This window comes from Schistocerca gregaria, chromosome X (genome assembly GCF_023897955.1).
Source record: "Schistocerca gregaria isolate iqSchGreg1 chromosome X, iqSchGreg1.2, whole genome shotgun sequence".
NCBI lineage: Eukaryota > Metazoa > Arthropoda > Insecta > Orthoptera > Acrididae > Schistocerca > Schistocerca gregaria.
Window position 1 is genome coordinate 830,064,652 of NC_064931.1, and position 21,721 is coordinate 830,086,372.

The 21,721-nt window shown below is 37.7% G+C and overlaps 1 protein-coding gene across 1 annotated transcript in view; it reads left to right on the top strand.

Annotated features, from left to right (window-relative positions):
* Positions 1-21,721, top strand: part of LOC126299332 (uncharacterized) — a 793,355-nt gene that overhangs the window by 427,602 nt on the left and 344,032 nt on the right. The window contains exons 37-38 of the mRNA XM_049991162.1: positions 3,959-4,114; positions 6,202-6,449. Of these exons, the coding sequence (XP_049847119.1) occupies positions 3,959-4,114; positions 6,202-6,449 (404 nt within the window). The remainder of the gene's footprint in view (positions 1-3,958; positions 4,115-6,201; positions 6,450-21,721) is intronic.

The window sequence follows — 21,721 nt, forward strand, 5'->3', positions numbered from 1 at the left end:
AGGACTGAAGACCACAACAACAAGGCTAAGGCTGATGACTGTGCACCAACTTTGATGTCCCTATGAGATTAGCTTTCAGTCTGTTAGACCACATGTTTCTCATCCTCACCTGACCTACCTGAATACAGAGGTTGTTCAACTCCTGCCCATGACTACACATTCTTTGCATGTCTCACCAACTGGAAACATCTGGTCGGAGGTTGTTGAAAGACTGGCACTCCACCACTTTTGAACTATGATGTAGAGTTGAAGCATCATGGAATGATTTAACTATATCTGTCAGCCGAGCTGATCTGACTCAGTACTCACCTCAGATAGAGCCATTGGTGCTGCCTTGGATGGCTGCTCTTTGTACTAAATTTCATTTTACACATTTACAGATTGTTTATTTATTTACTTGTTTTACAATGTTAACAAGAACAGATTGTAAGGGCTGCTTTAACATTTTGATGACATTCACCATAAATTTAAATGGTATCCATATTTTTGATTGTCATATACACTGCAAAAGTCTTAATAGTTTCACAGGCCAGTTATCTGATAACTATAATAGCAGAGCACAGACTGATTGGTTCCAAATGCACAGATAAATACATAAATCATACCTGAGTTATGTGTTTTTCTACATGTGGCTCAGTAGGGCAGACATTCTTTGGACCTTTTTTTCCTGACAACAAGACAGTGGTTTGTGGCACTGTTATCATGTTACTGCTTTATCACATTGCACACATGTTATGTCATAGAAGTTTGCTATGAAGGCTCTTTTCGAGGGTCTTTTTGAATGTCATCTCAAACGTCACAGAGAAATGTATAGTTCAGCAATAAAAAAAACGTGCAGTTAATGCTTAATTAGACAGATAAAAACACTAAAAATTTCTTGTATACTTCAGGAAATTTGCATCATTGGTCCACACCCTGATATGTTTTCCTGTTCTTTATACATTTGATGTGCTCTGTCTTAGCTGCATCACCATGTATAGACGTAAAAATTCACTTACCTAGTATAATTAAGCAAAGATATTTGTATGTACAGAGGCTTTTGTATCAGTCAGTAGTGTTATGTAGATGTGGTTTGAATTGGATTTGTACTGATTCACATGCACCAAACTACTGAAAGTCCAAGAAAACAGAGAAAATGTCCTTTTAGATAACAAGAACATTTTACCGACTACAGTTGTAGTGTGCCTATTGCTTATTTTAATAGGGGTTAACTGAAACCCTCATGAATAATGAGGAGCCACAGTTCCACAACTCCTTTGGATATATTTAACTTGTGGTTGTTTGTTCCAGAGTGCTGGTTCTCAGTTTTATCTGAGTGATGTGATCTTTGAACTTTATAAGTAACAAATGGACACTTTGATTAATTGTGGTTTATTACTTTTCTGATCATAAACAACATCACATCAGTGCACTGAATGACTAGTGAGTCAGTAGTGCCACTTTCATCCAAGACAAAAATAGAACATTGCTTCTTGTAAATATACACACATCTGTTAAGGCTCCTATCATAACAACCACTCACCCAAGTGTTGTAGCCACAAGGATGTCCATTCAGTTGAGGCTGCCACTTTTATTTTGTGGGCTAATGACGTAATTCCCATATCATCAGACAAGCTCTACATTTGAATTATGATATGTCCAATGATTCAAATTAAATATTGTGTAAATTTAAACTATGTTGGTCTCTAATAATACAAACAATTCAGTGTATTTAAATCACATTGGGAATCCTTCATAAGTTGCCAGTATGATTGCATGCAGAGTGTGTTTTTAGTGTTTTTATTGAACCAGGGTGAAAGGATTGGAAAGATTAAAAATATACAGAAACAAAAATTACCAGAAAAATCTTAAAATAAAAATATAAAAATGCTATCAAAATATATCTCAGATTTCTCTGTTTGACCAGAGGATTACAAAAACATAATTGGTTTTTACGTAGGCAAAGTATTATGAAAATTATTGATATGTCTTTATTAATCTTTCAATCAATTAATAGTAAAACATTATCTTTTAATAATAGTAGCTGTCACACATGAGCATTGGAATGCATCAATTGTTATGTCACTGTGTATAAGAGGGGGTTCTGACTCTCAATACATTGTAGTAAAGCTGGGGATAATTTTTAGAAGACAGATCAAATGCAAAAACTTGAAACACATGAAGAGAACTGATAAAGTAAATATGGGTAAAAATATTGATATGTAAAGAGTTGGATAATTTCAAGCAATTTTGTGTGTTGGCCATAAGTATCTGTTATGTTATATCAGAACCAACTTTTGTTAATGGTACATAGAATCTAGGTTATGGTGAACAATGCAGTTTCCCTCTTCTAACAACCCTACCACAACACAGGTCAAAAATTAATTATGATTTGTGGTGTTGCTCACGCTGCTAAATATTGCATTTTCAGGCAACAACAAAGTTATAAGATGTGGCAGGTGTCATTAGAGCACAGTTAATAAAGTCATTTCATGAAATAATGGACTAACTAATCACTCATCTTTTGTGTTTCCCATGAACTCATGGCTCAATCGTCAAAAATCTAGGTGGTGATGATTCCAAGCTCGGATGCAAAGAGGCCTAGGTTTTATTTTGCGATATTCAAAAGCTTTACAGATGTGTTTGATAAACCATTCTTGAAGATTGAACTTTTACAAGTTAGCACAATGGTGATGTTAAAAAGGTAATCAGCAATCCAAATTTAAGTTACACTTCTTTTTTATTACTTTTGTTGCAGCATCACATAACACACAAAACATCACATTATAAAACATACTTGAAAACATCTTCCTCACTGTTAAATTTCACATTTTATAAACTGACTACATTTTGCGTCTTTACAGCATGACATCCAAGACTTGACCTTCTCAAGGTCAGACTCTCTAACTAATAACTGCTTACACGCCCAAAAATCAAGAGTTACAAGTAAGTTAAAGATCATAGTGACAAAAGAAAGAATACACATAAGAATAATATCATTGTAACATAAACATATCGATCAATCAAAGTACTTCGTCATTAACGAAATCAAATCTGTTGTCTCAGAAATATGTCAACTAGTTTACAGAAACACAGTAGAATATTACTGGTATCGAGAGGTTCAGATGAGGTGCCACAACGGTTACATAGTTCTAGTACCATTACACTCTGAAGTAGACAATTTGGAATAGACTGAATGATTACATTCAATCTCAGATCTATAAAGGTGTGGTGAGTTGATTAGAATTATATCACACAGTTAGAACACTCGTGCCCAAGTAGCTTACATAAACAAGAGTGGGTTCAGATTTGAAATATTTGTTCTGGTTTTGTGGTTGTTTTCCGTTCCAAAGAGACCATTTCATGGATTTATCTGAAGAATTACATAAAATGATATTAAAAGTGAACCTTCAATAATTACTGGATTGTATCTCAGTCAACTTGTAACCCCTTGTCCCATTTTCCAATTCTCGTATTTCCTATTTGCATATAAGAGAAGAAATTACTACTTTTGAGAGACTCAAATTTAACTAATTTCTAATCAGATTTTGCTGCTTGTAACTTTTTTATTATATATTTACATTTTTAACATCTGCTGTCTGTGTCTGAAAATCATATTTTATGTCTTCTGATTTTCCTTTTGATTAATTTTCCATGATTTATGGAGCATTAACTTTCAATTTTTTGTAGCCATAAATTACAAGAAATGCCTCAACGAAAAAGCTTTTGTACCAAAACTGAATTTATGATGCTGATCTGTAGTTATGAACAGTGAGATCTATAGTCAGTGTTCTTCATCTCTTGCTTGCAATAGTTGTGTATTTAATCCCATTTGTGTCACAAAATTAAAAGTAAAAGTAAAATTAATGTGTATAAATGTATATGGAAGTGTATTCTTTTGCAGAAATAATGTCATTATCACTCAATTCAAGACATTAACATCAATTTTTATGCCTTGATAAAACTTTCTTTCTTTTAGATAAATGGCGAATACACTGAAATCTCTGGTGGTATGCATCTGAATTCCTCAATTTTGAGTATTCCTACATTTAATGTTATAATTACAAGAAACTTCAGCAAAGCAGGGAATATGATAGGAATGTCATTATACCGTCTGGGAAAACCTCTTCAGACAGTAAGTAAACAACTTTTAATAGGAGAAAATATTATTGACTCTATAACATATAGATGTTGTTCCTTATAGAAGCTATGTTTAGGGTTAGTTTCCAACACAATAATGAAATGAGTTGGCATGGTAGAGGTATGCTCTGTTCTAGAGTCTAACCTTGTATCAGTTTCAGGGCACACTTTAAGGCAAGTGGTACTGCTTATCATTCTGTGCTCTAAAGAAAGATTTTCTCTTTATATGTTAACAACAGGTGACATGACATAAGTGGAAATTACATTAACATCAAAAGCTCTATGTACAGTATGCTTTGGCAAGATTCATAGTTTTGTACTATGTTTGAAAGTGTTTGAAGGTGTTAAGTAATTTTTTGAAAATTATAAGTACCATGTAAAAGTTCAATGTAACTGCATCACAGTACTTTCCATGAAAAAAAATATGGACTCTTATAATCTAAAGAGAAACATTGTCAGGGGATAGCAATTGTAAAATGACATGCTCTGTACTCACATATGTTTGGAAGTCATGGACAGCTAGTGAGCAGCTTGGCTGTGTTTCTCCATTGTGCATACCATTATATGCTGACTGAACCTAATATTGATTTGCTACACTTATTGAGCAAGTGCAGTTTCTAAAATATTAAACTGAACTCATGTGCACAATGTATGAAGGCCCAATGGTGCCACCCAGCTGCTGTGTCATCCTCAGCCCACAAACTTCACAGGATGCAGATATGGAGGAGCATGTGGTCCACACACCTGTCTCCCAGCCATATGTCAATTTACAAGACCAGAGCCACTACTTCTCAATCAAGTAACTGCTCAATTTGCCTCTCAAGGGCTGAGTGCATCTTGCTTGCCAACAGTGCTTGGCAGACAGGATGGTCACCCATCCAAGTGCTAGCCCTGCCCGACCACTCTTAAGTTTGGTTATCTCACGGGAACTGGTGTTACCACTGCAGCAAGGCTACTGGTAAGGGCAGTTTCTGTTAAGTGCTAAATAACTATGCTATCACTTCTGTCATTGCTGTAGGGAGAAGTGTTTAGAAAACCTAATATACATGTCTAATTTACATGTTTCATTCTTGTTGGTATGATGGCAAAAACAAATATTGAAGAGTTATTCAAGCATTTTCATTGACATCTAAATAAAGATGTACACAACAGAAAATTAATTCTGAGTCTCTTACTACCACAAGTGTACCATTTATCAGTAAAAATGTAATTGTGCGTTAATTCGATTTCTGCACGTCCTCTCTGCCATTTAAGTACTGATTATAAACTTTGTGCGAATGTACACAACAGCAAATGAAGTGTCAGTATTCTGCTGTCACAAGACTATGATATATCAATACTCAGGCACATTAGTGCTGATCAGATAGGTAGTTGGTTGGTTTGTTTGGGGGAGGGGACCAAACAGCAAGGTCATTGGTCCCTCCAATAGGTGGCAGGCATTTTAATTATGCTTGTTAGATTTTAGGATATCAGTGCTTGCAGAAGCCATTGAGACCATTGTTACTCTCAGTCTTTTTGACAGCATTTCTGTGATCTGTGAAAAGTGTTCCACAAACCACACGCTTGCTACCTTTTTCAGCAAGTAGTTATGCATCACTTTATCTTCAATCCATATGACATTTCCCAATGTGTGATAATATTAAGTGAACTGGTGAGAGTTGTGTGATAATATCAAGTGAACTACTGAGAGTGTCTCTGCACAAAACAGTAATTTACAGTTTTAAGATATATTTAAACCTTAGATGACAAAATTTATTAAAATGTTTCAGGCATCAAACAACACGCTAGAGTCAATTTGTAAAGTAATTCAGCTACTGCTATGACATTACAGTCATGATGGAAACTTGTTAACTTGGTCACATTACCAAGTCCTCCTCTGGTGACACTGATGTCCTTGTTTGCTTGTATTCACTCTGAAAATCATAATTGGTCCTCTGCATTTAGGCCATCTAATAGCAAAAGAAATTTATTTTTATTGTTCAGAGAAAGTCAGTGGCACCAGTGCATTGTACAAAATACAGTTTTAGTATTGTAAGAAGCAAACTGAAAATGATGTTTACTAAAAATATAATTTTCTTTCAGTACAAAACAGAATGTCAGTGGCTTGTTTTAAATGATACAAGTATTAAAGCATCCCTGAAATTGCTTACTCCTCTGGAAAAATTACAATCACTAGAATCACAGTGGCTGGTAGCCTCTAATTTTGATGAAAACTATTGTAGTCTAAACATTTTGATCAAACATAATGTGGAAAATGAAATAAAATTTTATGCTATGATGACAGAAGATCACTTGTCAGCAGAACTGAATACACCATCAAAGAATTTAAGGTTTGTGTAATTACAATACTATGAATTACTAAATAACCATATCGTTAGTTTAACTGGTTTGTATTATTATTATAAAATGTTGGTTCTTGTATTGCAATGCCATCTGAAATAAGCTGTGAAATTCCTTGCAGTATTATCTGATATAGTGATTCTTATGAGGCATAGTTAACATTACATATATAGTTATTTACAATTCCCAAGCCAGAAAAATGTATTATACTTGAGGTGACAAGAAATTCATTTCACTGTAGATTTGGCTACATTTTCTCTTCTACATAACATGCAGTTACTGATTAGCTAGTTTCATTTAAGGAACTTAGTAATCTGACATCTCATCTACCCATGACAGCTGTCAGATGTATATGCAAACAAACAATAAGTTGTGTATGAGGTCACCAATGCATATGAAATCCTTCTCACTCCTACAGAGAAGTTAATATGTTGAAAAATTGTGTCTATATTTGAGTTGTAATTTGTTCCATAAATACATAGGAGATAAAATCATATATCTTGTAGTTATTATGATTGACTGTGTTAATTTACCTGTAAGCAGTAATGAATTGTGTTAGTTTGTCTGCCTCTTATAGTTCAATAGGTGTGAAATAAATTATTGCTGCTGTTACAGTTAAGTGGACATATGGAGGCTTTGCTACATCTGAGTAAATCATCACATCACAATAGTTTGCAGAGTGTAGATGTAGGTTTTAATCACATTTAGTTCCACAGAAACTTTTATCTATATGGCCAATGTGTACTGTAATCACTGAGCAAAGTTAGCTTAGTGATACATTCATTTTTAACTATTAATAGCGTAAGTATGATTGGAAAATGATCTCTAAATTTTGTCTATGTCATGCTTACATTAACCTCCTGAAACTGAAGGAACATCATTTTTGAAATTTAATCTATGCCAGAAAAAGTAATAAAACTACAAATGAATGGTGAGCTCACAGTCTGCATATGGATTTAAATCTATAGATACACAAATTACTGACTAAGAAAATTTCAGTGTAAGTGTCCCTGAAGTGAAGTATTTTGCCCAATACTGCTTTTAATCTACATCAATTATTTACCGTAACTTTTTATTTAAGGAGAAATTGTTTAGTTTCTTAATGGCAATAAATATCCCTGCTGAATCTACCATTTTTCATTCAGCCAATACCCAATATTGATGTGTTTGAAATTTAATTTTTTTACATCTCTTCCATTAATTTTTAACAGGCTTAATAGTACTATCAGTCCCATGCTTCAAAACCTCATTCTCTTTATTAATCTGCTTTTCGGTACGGATTTTATTGTGAATACAAATGAATGCTCATTCAGAAAAATCCTTGAAGTTCCATGCTCATTCAGAAAAATCCTCAAACTTCCTATTTTTCCCTTCTACAAAGGATACCTTCACCTTCATATTATTCTGAGGAAAAGCGCCTGAATAATTCACCAATTTTGAAAGGTACTTCAGTGACGTGGTATATTACCAAAATAAGGCAGTATTCATACATTTACAGTAGGCTGCTATTTAAATTGGTAATATTTGTACTCTAAGGCTTGTGACATTTCTATGTACAGCCTACACTGTCTTTGATTATGAAGGTCCATGGGCAGAAGTGTAACAGCTAACTGCAGCATTCAACACTATTGGCAATACAAAATATGTGGAGAGTTCCAATTAAGATATTTAAAACAATACATAGAAAACAGTGAAGCTGAGTCATCAAAAAAGATTGCTTTTCTACTACTGTGTAAGTAATGTTTATTTAGAGAAGGGAGACTACAGAGGGAAGAGAAAGAAAAAGTACTGGCTGACAAAACCCCACAAAACTTATATGCAGTTGTAGTGTCAGTGAAGAATGATGAACATCTAGAGGAACTGTGGTCCAAGTTCAAATGTGTAGTCTTTCAAGTTCTAGAATGATGTATACCTAACAGAATAATTTAAAATGACAGATACCCCACTTTCTGTTCAAGCAACATCAGGAAATTTTTGACAAATGCCACCTATTGCACAATATGTATAAAGCAAAGCTTAGTTTGTCTACAATACTGATTCCCAACAAAACAGACCATGTTTGTGGTCCACCATGAGAGTATCAACTTATGTATTTCACTTTTCCTGTGTACTTTTATAGTTCAGTTCATAAGTTATTTGTGTGTTTGTGTGTTTAAGTGATGTAGTGTCATGTTTTAGTAACTGTTTAGTGCAGATTTGCACTGGTTGTTGTGAAGTTATCATTTGTTTTGAACAAGTAATGATCATTGCAGATAGCTCACTCAGGCACCAGCCTCTGTTCCTGAATCACTAGGAGAGTAGGTCGTTTGTTTGTGTTTGCAAGCATGCAGTGGACTAGGGTCACAGAGAGGCTCAGTGCTTTCAAGTAGCTTGTGTTTCCATTTTCAACAAATTTTATAGTGCAAATTCATGTTGAAGACAACAGGTCTTGGTATTGTGTGCAGCTTTTTTCCCATTAAAATTTCAGTTGTAGAACGCGTAGGGTGTGGGCATGTTGTGTGCAGATGCGGGAGGAGCTGGCCATAGTTTGTGAACAGCTGAAGACACTGCTGTCTGTGGTCAGCTGTTTGCCAGCCTCAGGTGTCAAAGTTTTAACAGTAAATTGCTGAAGCATTTATAAAAAAAAATCCTGAACTAACTGCCCTTCAGGAAAATTGTTAGGGTCAAATTATACTCACAATAGAGAGCTGGATGGGACCAAGATAGGAATCTTCAGAATATTTAATGTGGCAGAGAACATTTATTGGAAAAACAGGTTGGACACCATAGGAGGGGTGTTCATTGCGGTCAGCAAAAGTATTGTATTTATCAAGGTCAAAACTGAGTCTGACTGTTAAGTTATCTGGAAGCAAGTAACTACCCTAAGTGACCCTAAATTAATCATCAGCTGCTTTATTGTTCACCTGATTCACATCTACATCTACATCTACATGACTACTCTGCAATTCATATTTAAGTGCTTGGCAGAGGGTTCATCGAACCACAATCATACTATCTCTCTACTATTCCACTCCCGAACAGCGAGCGGGAAAAACGAACACCTAAACCTTTCTGTTCAAGCTCTGATTTCTCTTATTTTATTTTGATGATCATTCCTACCTATGTAGGTTGGGCTCAACAAAATATTTTCGCATTCGGAAGAGAAAGTTGGTGACTGAAATTTCGTAAAAAGGTCTCGCCGCGACGAAAAACGTCTATGCTGTAATGACTTCCATCCCAACTCGTGTATCATATCTGCCACACTCTCTCCTCTATAACGCGATAATACAAAACGAGCTGCCCTTCTTTGCACCCTCTCGATGCCCTCCGTCAATCCCACCTGGTAAGGATCCCACACCGCGCAGCAATATTCTAACAGAGGACGAACGAGTGTAGTGTAAGCTGTCTCTTTAGTGGACTTGTTGCATCTTCTAAGTGTCCTGCCAATGAAACGCAACCTTTGGCTCGCCTTCCCGACAATATTATCTATGTGGTCCTTCCAACTGAAGTTGTTCGTAATTTTAACACCCAGGTACTTAGTTGAATTGACAGCCTTGACAATTGTACTATTTATCGAGTAATCGAATTCCAACGGATTTATTTTGGAACTCATGTGGATCATCTCACACTTTTCGTTATTTAGCATCAACTGCCACCTGACACACCATACAGCAATCTTTTCTAAATCGCTTTGCAGCTGATACTGGTCTTCGGATGACCTTACTAGACGGTAAATTACAGCATCATCTGCGAACAACCTAAGAGAACTGCTCAGATTGTCACCCAGGTCATTTATATAGATCAGGAACAGTAGAGGTCCCAGGACGCTTCCCTGGGGAACACCTGATATCACTTCAGTTTTACTCGATGATTTGCCGTCTATTACTACGAACTGCGACCTTCCTGACAGGAAATCACGAATCCAGTCGCACAACTGAGACGATACCCCATAGCTCTGCAGCTTGATTAGAAGTCGCTTGTGAGGAACGGTGTCAAAAGCTTTCCGGAAATCTAGAAATACGGAATCAACTTGAGATCCCCTGTCGATAGCGGCCATTACTTCGTGCGAATAAAGAGCTAGCTGCGTTGCACAAGAGCGATGTTTTCTGAAGCCATGCTGATTACGTGTCAATAGATCGTTCTCTTCGAGGTGATTCATAATGTTTGAATACAGTATATGCTCCAAAACCCTACTGCAAACCGACGTCAATGATATAGGTCTGTAGTTCGATGGATTACTCCTACTACCCTTCTTGAACACTGGTGCGACCTGCGCAATTTTCCAATCTGTAGGTACGGATCTATCGGTGAGCGAGCGGTTGTATATGAGTGCTAAGTAGGGAGCTATAGTATCAGCGTAATCTAAAAGGAACCTAATCGGTATACAATCTGGACCTGAAGACTTGCCCGTATCAAGCGATTTGAGTTGCTTCGCAACCCCTAAGGTATCTACTTCTAAAAAACTCATGCTAGCAGATGTTCGTGTTTCAAATTCTGGAATATTCCATTCATCTTCCCTGGTGAAGGAATTTCGGAAAACTGCGTTCAATAACTCCGCTTTAGCGGCACAGTCGTTGATAACAGTACCATCGGCACTGCGCAGCGAAGGTATTGACTGCGTCTTGCCGCTTGTGTACTTTATATACGACCAGAATTTCTTCGGATTTTCTACCAAATTTCGAGACAATGTTTCGTTGTGGAACCTATTAAAGGCATCTCGCATAGAAGTACGTGCCAAATTTCGCGCGTCTGTAAATTTTAGCCCATCTTCAGGATTTCGCGTTCTTCTGAACTTCGCATGCTTTTTCCGTTGCCTCTGCAAAAGCGTTCGGACCTTTTTTGTGTACCACGGGGGATCCGTTCCATCTCTTACCAATTTATGAGGTATGAATATCTCAATTGCTGTTGCTACTATATCTTTGAATTTGAGCCACATCTCGTCTACATTCGCATAGTCAGTTCGGAAGGAATGGAAATTGTCTTTTAGGAAGGCTTCTAGTGGCACTTTATCCGCTTTTTTAAATAAAATTATTTTGCGTTTGTTTCTGATGGATTTGGAAGAAATGGTATTGAGCCTAGCTACAATGACCTTGTGATCACTAATCCCTGTATCAGTCATGATGCTCTCTATCAGCTCTGGATTGTTTGTGGCCAAGAGGTCAAGTGTGTTTTCGCAACCATTTACAATTCGCATGGGTTCGTGGACTAACTGCTCTAAATAATTTTCGGAGAATGCATTTAGGACAATCTCGGAAGACGTTTTCTGCCTACCACCGGTTTTGAACAAGTATTTTTGCCAACATACCGAGGGTAGGTTGAAGTCCCCACCAACTATAACCGTATGAGTGGGGTATTTATTTGTTACGAGACTCAAACTTTCTCGGAACTGTTCCGCAACTGTATCATCGGAGTCTGGGGGTCGGTAGAAGGAGCCAATTATTAACTTAATTCGGCTGTTAAGTATAACCTCCACCCACACCAATTCGCACGGAGTATCTACTTCGACTTCACTACAAGATAAACCACTACTGACAGACACCAACACTCCACCACCAATTCTGCCTAATCTATCTTTCCTGAACACCGTCTGAGACTTCGTAAAAATTTCTGCAGAACTTATTTCAGGCTTTAGCCAGCTTTCTGTACCTATAACGATATCAGCTTCTGTGCTTTCTATTAGCGCTTCAAGCTCAGGGACTTTTCCAGCGCAACTACAACAGTTTACAACTATAATTCCGACTGTTCCTTGATCCAAGCACGTCCTGTAATTGCCAAGCACCCTTTGACATTGCAGCCCATCCCGCACTTTCCCGAGGCCTTCTAACCTAAAAAACCGCCCAGTCCATGCCACACAGCCTCCGCTACCCGTGTAGCCGCCAGCTGAGTGTAGTGAACTCCTGACCTATTCAGCGGAACCCGAAACCCCACCACCCTATGGCGCAAGTCAAGGAATCTGCAGCCAATACGGTCGCAAAACCGTCTGAGCCTCTGATTCAGACCCTCCACCCGGCTCTGCACCAAAGGTCCGCAGTCGGTTCTATCAACGATGCTGCAGATGGTGAGCTCTGCCTTCATCTCGTAAGCAAGACCGGCAGCCTTCACCAAATCAGATAGCCGCTGGAATCCAGAGAGAATTTCCTCAGATACAAAGCGACACACGTCATTAGTGCCGACATGTGCCACCACCTGCAGCTGGCTGCACCCTGTGCTCTTCATGGCATCCGGAAGGACCCTTTCCACATCAGGAATGACTCCTCCCGGAATGCACACGGAGTGCACACTGGATTTCTTCCCCTCCTTAGCCGCCATATCCCTAAGGGGCCCCATTACGCGCCTAACATTGGAGCTCCCAACTACCAGTAAGCCCACCCTCTGCGATTGCCCGGACCTTGAAGGCTGAGAATGATCCTCTGAAACAGGGCAGGCGGCTGCATCTGGCTCAGCCAGAGACAGTGCCTGAAACCGGTTTGTCAGACGCACCGGGGAGGCTTTCTGATCAGCCTCCGGGGACGCCTTTCGCTGCCTGCCATGCCTTGGAACGACCTCCCAATCAACCACAGGCGAGAGCTCAACCCCACTGCAGGCAGCAACCGGGGCAACCACAGCGGCAGACCGATCTGGGGACAGACGGGATGAGGTTGACATCCCCGTGATACCCGAGTCCGGCTCCCCACAGTGGTGCCCATTGGCAACAGCCTCAAGCTGCACGACCGAAGTCAGCGCCGATTGCAGCTGTGAGCGAAGGGATGCCAAGTCAGCCCTCATCCGAACACAGCAATCGCAGTCCCTGTCCATTCTAATTGATGTTTAACAACAGTTACTGAAACACGAGTCCGTGCCTAGATAACGCAAGCGGAACACACAAAGAATGTATCAACTAACCTGTACAAATGCCTAACGACTGCGCTACAATCTGCTGAATTTACGATTACAGTAACTAAAACTCGAAATTGCACCTCCTATACGAAACTCACACGCAATTTAAATAAGAATCTACGAAGTAAACACTAAAGCGCGATGCTACAACTGTCAAATACTATAATACGCCCGAAATATATGAATTAAACAATGCAAGTACCCAAAAACACGCAAAGAAATTAATTAAACTATCTAACAAATAAGTAAGCTAGGGTTATACGACTTGCTGCTGCGGCTGCTTATCCAACGGCGGCAGGGAGATTCTGGTGTAAAATAATTCAGAGAAAAATCTGTACTCAGTACTGTGGATGTACCCCGGTCACATTACATTAGTTGAATCTGACTTTAACCTACTGAGTATAGACTAATACATCTATGGATTAATTGCAGGTGGTACAGACAGACAGTTTTCTGGGCACATTTTCCAAAAACACTCTTGAGCAGCTAGTTCGGCAACCCACATGCACTGGAAATATTTTAGACCTTTTAGCTACAAACGTGCTTGACTTTGTTGATGGTGTCATTATAGTGACAATTATTACTAAATTTAATAAATCCATCAAGAAAGGTAAGGGAGTACTTACACTGGGAAGAGTAGATAAGCAGTTGTTGGCCTCCTACTTTGGGAATGGACACCACCTAGTTACCATACGATGGATGTAGATGAACTATGGGCATAGTTTAAACTGACTGTTAATTGCGCTCTTCAGAAGTATGGGCTGATTTAGGATGGAAAAGACCAACAATGGATTAAAACAAAATTTGGAAAATGCTGAGGAAACTGAGATTGTTGCACTGTCAGTGAAAAAGAAAACAGAAATGTTCACAGACATAGTTTGTGGAAATTCTTGCATCTGCTAAACAGATCAATGAGTTAAGCATACAATAACTTCCAATATCATAACATAGATAAAGATATTGCTGATACCCCAAGAAAATTCTGGTCTTACATAAAATCAGTGAGCAGGTTGAAACCTTCTGTCCAGTCACTTTTTCACCATTCTGGTGTGACAATAGAAGACAGCAAGATGAAAACTGTAGTTTCAAATTTCATGTTTAAGAAACCATTCATGTAGGACTATCATACAGACATACTGTCACTCAGTCCCCTATATGGAGGTCATAGTAATACATATTCTTGGCATAGAGAAGCATGAAAGAATGGAAAATAAGTAAGTTGCCAGGCGCAGATAGAATTTCCGATTGACTCTTTACTTAGTTTGCAGTTATTGTTACTCTCTTGTGCAGTGCAAAGTCGCAAGTGACTGGAGAAAAGTGCAGGTGGCCCTTATAAATCCCTAAATCTAAGAAGGATAAAAGAATAGATCCACAGTCGTACACACCAATATTCTTAACATCGATTTGCTGCAGAATTCTTGGGCATATTCTAAGTTCTAATCTAATAAGTTTAATTGAGATTGAAAAGCGTTTGTCCACAAATCAGCATGGATGTAGAAAGCATTGCTTGTATATAACTTTGCTTGCCGTTTTCTCACAAGATATCCTGTGAACCATGGATAAATAAGTGATATGTGAGTGGTTCAAAGACTTCTTAAGTAATAGAACCAGCATGTTGTCCTTATTAATGAGTGTACATCAAAGATGAGTATATTATCAGGAGAGCCCCAGGGAAGTGTCATAGGACTGATATTGTTCTCCATAAACATAAATGATCTGATGGATAAATGTACAGGAATGTCACTGTAACGGTAACTGTTCACTGATGACACTGTAGTATACAGGAAAGTATTGTCATTGCGTGACTGTAGGAGGATACAGGATGACTTACACAGAGTTTCTATTGGTTATGATGAATGACAGCGTGCATTAAATGTAGAAAAATACTTTTTAATGCAGATGAGTACAAAAAACAATCCTGTAATGTTCAAATACCTAATTAATGGCGTGCTGCTTGACACAGTCATGTCAATTCAATATCTGGCTGTAACATTGCAAAGTGATAAGCTATGTGTTAGTCTAGGTGAATGATCAAGTTCAGTGTCTTAGGAGAATTTAAGGAACATGTGGCTCATCTTTAAAGGTGACCACATTTAAAACACTCATGTGACCCGTACTGAGTACTGCTCAAGTGTTTGGAGTAACCACCAGGTCAGATTAAAGGAAGACATCAAAGGCATTCAGGACACACTGGTAGATTTGTTACCAGTATGTTCGATCAACACTTGAGTATTACGAAGTTTCTGTGTGAACTCAAATGGGAATCCCTGGTGGAAATATAGTGTTCTTTTCATGTAATGTTGTTGAGGAAATTTAGAGGACTGGCATTTGTGGATAACTGTAGAATGTTTCTACTGCTACCAGCATAGATGAGATTAGATTAGATGTAATTTTTGTTCCAATTGATCCATTGTGAGCAGATCTTCCAGGATGCAGAACATGTTACAAAACAAGAATACACAATAAATATTTACAAAGAAAAAAAAAGTGCTAATTTATCTTCCACAGATCCAAAGTGAAATTGTCATCATGGATGTAGAATAATGTACATTGTATGTAAGGACTGTGAAGGCAAGGTAAGATAAATTAGGGCTTATATGGAGGGATATAGACAGTCATTTGCCCTTGCTCCATTTGCGAGGCGAACAGGAAAGGGAATGACTAGGAGTGTTATGAGGTGCCCTCCATCATACATCTTGTAGTGGGTTCAGAGTATGTATGTAGATATTGATATAAATGAACTCTAGTGTCACTCTTACTTGAATGCTGCAGAAGTCTACTGGATCCATATGGAATTGGTCTTACATGGGACATTGAGCATATACAATGAAGGGCAGTGAATAGCCACAGCAGATATCTTAAGTGGCAGACAGTTATTGAAGGACACAATACATTTCATGAGAACCTGCTTAGAAATCCAGAGGAACTGACATTCAGGCCAGGAACTGTGAATACTCTTTAGTACCCTACAAACTGATTCCATAGACATAAAAAAGGTAGATTTAGTCAATAACGTCACACACAAAGTATACAGTCATTCTTCCCCCCACCCCACCTATGAATTGAACAGGGAAAAACTTAAATATGCTACAACAAAAATTATTCTTTGCCACACACTTCATACTTATTTGCAAAATATTGATGTGGCTGTAGAAAGCATGAAAATGCAGAGGCCAGATTTCTTTAAGTGTGGCTAGATGTCTACCTGGAAAATGATGTATATCATTAGGGAATGTCCCAAACTAGATAAGGAAATATTTTTTTGAGAGACATTCCTGTACGCTTAGTTGAAACCATTATTCCAGCTCAGAATTAAAAGTGGATATTGTAGTTTCAGTGGTTTTATTTTGTGCATGTAGTGTACTGAAAATATGATTTTTCAGTGTTGAGAGTGATCAGTGTCATGTAGCTGCCCTCTGTATTCAGTTTGTGCACCAACTTCTCACTTTTTACCCACACATTAAATCTCTTTTATCATGCCAGAACTGAGCAGAGAGATGATGATATGAACACTGACAGACCAGAGTACTATATTTGCAATAGCTCTCAATGATGTCGAACATGTCAACATATTTACAAATAAGATTCATTTGAAAAAAAAAAAAAAAAGAAAACTGTATGATAAACTGGGATGCACACCTCAACTTTCCTTTTCCCAATAAGATGTTCTACTGGCTGAGCTGTCCAGACTGTGCAGGCACAACTCACAGGACACCCTTGCAGCTATAATTTGCCTGTACAGAGGTACCAACTTTCTGAAATTATACATACTTCAGTAGGTAATGACATTTAGAAACCTTTTAGGAGTATTATATATTTCACTTAAAAAGTGTGCTGTGATTGCCATTTCAAACCTAACCAAGAGCAAATGTTTGTTATTTAATATTTACCATTACTGAAATGCTCTTGAAATCTATTTTGTTTATAATGCTTGTATATTCTGGAATGTTCAATGTATGTGAATGCCAGCATTCTGGAATATTTGATGTTTTAATAAACAACTGTTTTCTCTGTCCAGGAATTCAGTTCTGTTCTGTCTGTCTGTTGGTGTTTATAATAAATGTACTTTCAGTGATGTTGTTGTTGTTGTTGTTGTTGTTGTTGTCTTCAGTCCTGAGACTGGTTTGATGCAGCTCTCCATGCTACTCTATCCTGTGCAAGCTGCTTCATCTCCCAGTATCTACTGCAACCTACATCCTTCTGAATCTGCTTAGTGTACTCATCTCTCGGTCTCCCTCTACGATTTTTACCCTCCACGCTGCCCTCCACTGCTAAATTTGTGATCCCTTGATGCCTCAAAACATGTCCTACCAACCAATCCCTTCTTCTAGTCAAGTTGTGCCACAAACTTCTCTTCTCCCCAATCCTATTCAATACCTCCTCATTAGTTACGTGATCTATCCACCTTATCTTCAGTATTCTTCTGTAGCACCACATTTCGAAAGCTTCTATTCTCTTCTTGTCCAAACTGGTTATCGTCCATGTTTCACTTCCATACATGGCTACACTCCAAACAAATACTTTCAGAAACGACTTCCTGATACATAAATCTATATTCGATGTTAACAAATTTCTCTTCTTCAGAAACGCTTTCCTTGCCATTGCCAGTCTACATTTTATATCCTCTCTACTTCGACCATCATCAGTTATTTTACTTCCTAAATAGCAAAACTCCTTTACTACTTTAAGTGTCTCATTTCCTAATCTAATTCCCTCAGCATCACTCGATTTAATTTGACTACATTCCATTATCCTCGTTTTGCTTTTGTTAATGTTCATCTTATATCCTCCTTTCAAGACACTGTCCATTCCGTTCAACTGCTCTTCCAAGTCCTTTGCCGTCTCTGACAGAATTACAATGTCATCGGCGAACCTCAAAGTTTTTACTTCGTCTCCATGAATTTTAATACCTACTCCAAATTTTTCTTCTTTCAGTGATAAGTGTTTTATTTCAGTGATAACTGCTTTCAGCTTTGAACTTGACCAATGTTCCAAATAGGAAACATAAAATGTTTGCATTTAAACATAAAGGCAGTTGCCTACACAGACTAGAACCAGCATACGAGCTGCACATCATTCTCGCAGTCCATATATTCAGGAGCCCAATGGATTGCTAGCCAACAGTAAGTAAGCTGCACATCTTACTTCCATTGGTGTTGTCCAGAGACACTTCTCAGGACCTGACAAAATGGTAAAAATGATTCAGCTGAGTTACCAAATACAACAGGTGGGATTAAATGACATGTTTGGCAAATGTGTGTTTTTATTTGGATGGCACAACACAGCAGTGGTTCAAGAACAATGAGGAGAACTCAGTAGCTGCGATAACTTCAGGGCAACAAACAGCAGCACGTCTGCTTAGCTGAAAAACAACTGAAGAACAGAGTCCAATATCATGTTGAAACAATAGTTCTGCATACGGAATGTGTTAGCCCTATGCCAAGTTCTGGATCCACATATGACTGATGCTGACAAAATCTCAGACTTGATCAAAAAAGTTGCATAAAACATGTATCAAGGTCTTCTAGTAAAGGACATCACAACATTTGAGGAAATCATCAAGGGGTGACAGAACATTCAGGAAATGCAACAGAAAAGAATAAGGGAAAAGAACTAACACTGAATGCCAAATCTGACGCCTGTGGCAGTTATGAAAGGCCACCGTGACCTCATCTCTCACACATGCCAGGTAGTGAGAGAAGAGAAACAGCATTTTATGGCAACCAGTACTGTGGCACCAAGTAAACGAGAGATAGCAGCCATGAATATAGATCCCATACTACAGTAGGTAATAGAGAACATAGAAGGTTTGTACTGAACCTCTGTTCCAATATCTGCCACTAGTGGAATGAGCAAGGAAGAACGGACTCGGCCTACTCTGACCTATGCTGCTGCAATCAAACAACAAACCAGTGCCTAACCAAAGCATGTACAACTGACTTCTCTGCTAAGTATAACACCTTACTGAAGAATAGATATTTGGAGGACAGAGGACAATATGGTGGTGCCCTGGACAAGTTGTACACTACTGCAAAAAAAGAAGACAAGTATTTTATGACTACTATGCCATCAGATATCAACCATCACAACTATTCTAATCATATTAGTCATCTGTAGGTGAATATAATCAAGCTTTTGGACAAAGCTTATTGCTGTACCCTTGTCAAGCTCACTTCACAATACATCATAACCAAAGCCAATTGCTGTATGAAGGTACCACCAACTGGCCTAGCCACAAAATTCAGAAAAACTAAATGAGCTAAACATAGATACTTCCAGTTACTTTATGGCAGATGTACTATTGAAGTCTGATCCTTGTACTGACAGATATGTATTATCTTTTTGGATTTGAGCAACACCAGAGAGATCATGAAAAGCTATAATGCAAATCATAGCAAGAGAAAAGTAAGTCCTTTTAGCAACCCAGGGCACTGTAGGTGATTATTCTTTTTATGTATCAAACATACCACTGTATCTCCAAAATTGTAAATGATCTTTAAGTAATTATACTGTGGTGTATAGATATATTAATGGCTCTGCTTGGTTGAATCCTTCATTTATAAATTTATATCCATTTATTTTTAACTAAGTCAAGGACTTCAAATTCCCATTTAACCATGTTATTCATGCTAATGGTAACTGGTAAATCAGTTTTACATGCCATTTTTGTGAGTGTTGTCCATACATTTTGGATCACCCACAAGCCATGGAATCTCAATGTTCTTTCATAGATTAGATTAGATTAATACTTGTTCCATAGATCATGAACACGACACTTTGTAATGATGTGGAACGTGTCAGGTTAATAAAAGATGTCTGTACAAGATATTACATTACACAAAATATTGCATGACACTAATGCTTAAGTTGGTTTTTTCCCCGTTCCTTAATTTATATCTAAAAATTCAGCCAATGAGTAGAAGGAGTTGTCATCTAGAAATTCTTTTAATTTATTTTTAAATGTTGTTTGGCTATCTGTCAGGCTTTTGATGCTGTTTGGTAGGTGCCCAAAGACTTTTGTGGCAGCATAATTTACCCCTTTCTGTGCCAAAGTCAGATTTAACCCTGCATAGTGAAGATCATCCTTTCTTTTGGTGTTATAGCGATGCACACTGCTATTACTTTTGAACTGGGTTGGATTATTAACAGCAAATTTCATAATTGAATATATATACTGTGAGGTTACTGTGAGGATCACTAAATCCTTAAATAGATGTCTGCAGGATGACCATGGGTGGGCACCAGCAATTATTCTGATTACACGTTTTTGAGCAATGAATACTGTTCTACTCAATGATGAATTACCCCAAAATATGATGCCATATGAAAGCAGTGAATGAAAGTAGGCATAATAAGCTGAGATTCTTATCATTAAAATTTGCAATAACCCTAATAGCATACGTAGCTGAACTCAGACGTTTCAGCAGACCATCAATGTGTTGCTTCCAGTTTAACCTCTCATCAATGGACACACCTAAAAATTTTGAAAATTCTACCTTAGCCACAGGCTTCTGTTCAAAGTCTATATTTATTACTGGAGTTGTGCCATTTACTGTACAGAACTGTATATACTGTGTTTTATCAAAATTTAAAGAGAGTCCATTTGCTGAGAGCCACTTAATAATTTTGTGAAAAACATCATTTACAATTACATCACTTAGTTCTTGGATTTTGGATGTTATTACTATAGTTGTATCATCAGCAAAAAGAACTTACTTTGCATCTTCATCAATGTGGAATGGTAAGACATTAATGTATATCAAGAACAGTAAAGGACCTAAGACCAAACCCTGTGGGACCCCGTACCTGATAGCCCCCCAGTTTGAGGAATCAGCTGTTGTTTTAACATTACATCAACCACTTATTTCAACTTACAACAATACATAGGTAATTATGTTACCAGGATTCAGTAACAGAATTGTGTATCAGATGCCTTTCTCCATCTGTTATATACATCAAAATTGATTTGAACAATATCTCTCTCAGACAAAAAATAGTTCACAAAACAGAATTACAGTATTAACATTTGTACAACCAGATACTCTATTTACTTTCACAAACATGAAACAATTTTTTTGCATATAGTTACATAAAAGTAACCTCTTGAAGTGAATATATTAATGTATTAATAATTATTACTGCTGATTCTGCCTGTCAGATGCTAATATCACATAGCTACACAGTTGTTCCAGAAAGACCACAGATCACTCTACAATGCCATTATGGCTTGCACAGTTGTTGTCATCTTGTTGCACTACAGTATTCATTATTCGTATAAACTGTATTGCTTTAAGTTTGTTTTAATTGTTCCACATTTGAGCATGCCTAGTACCTTTGTCCCAAAACTGAAACAGTCTGAGAAATGGAGCGACACAAGAAAAGATAGCACTGAGCAACCGAAATCTAT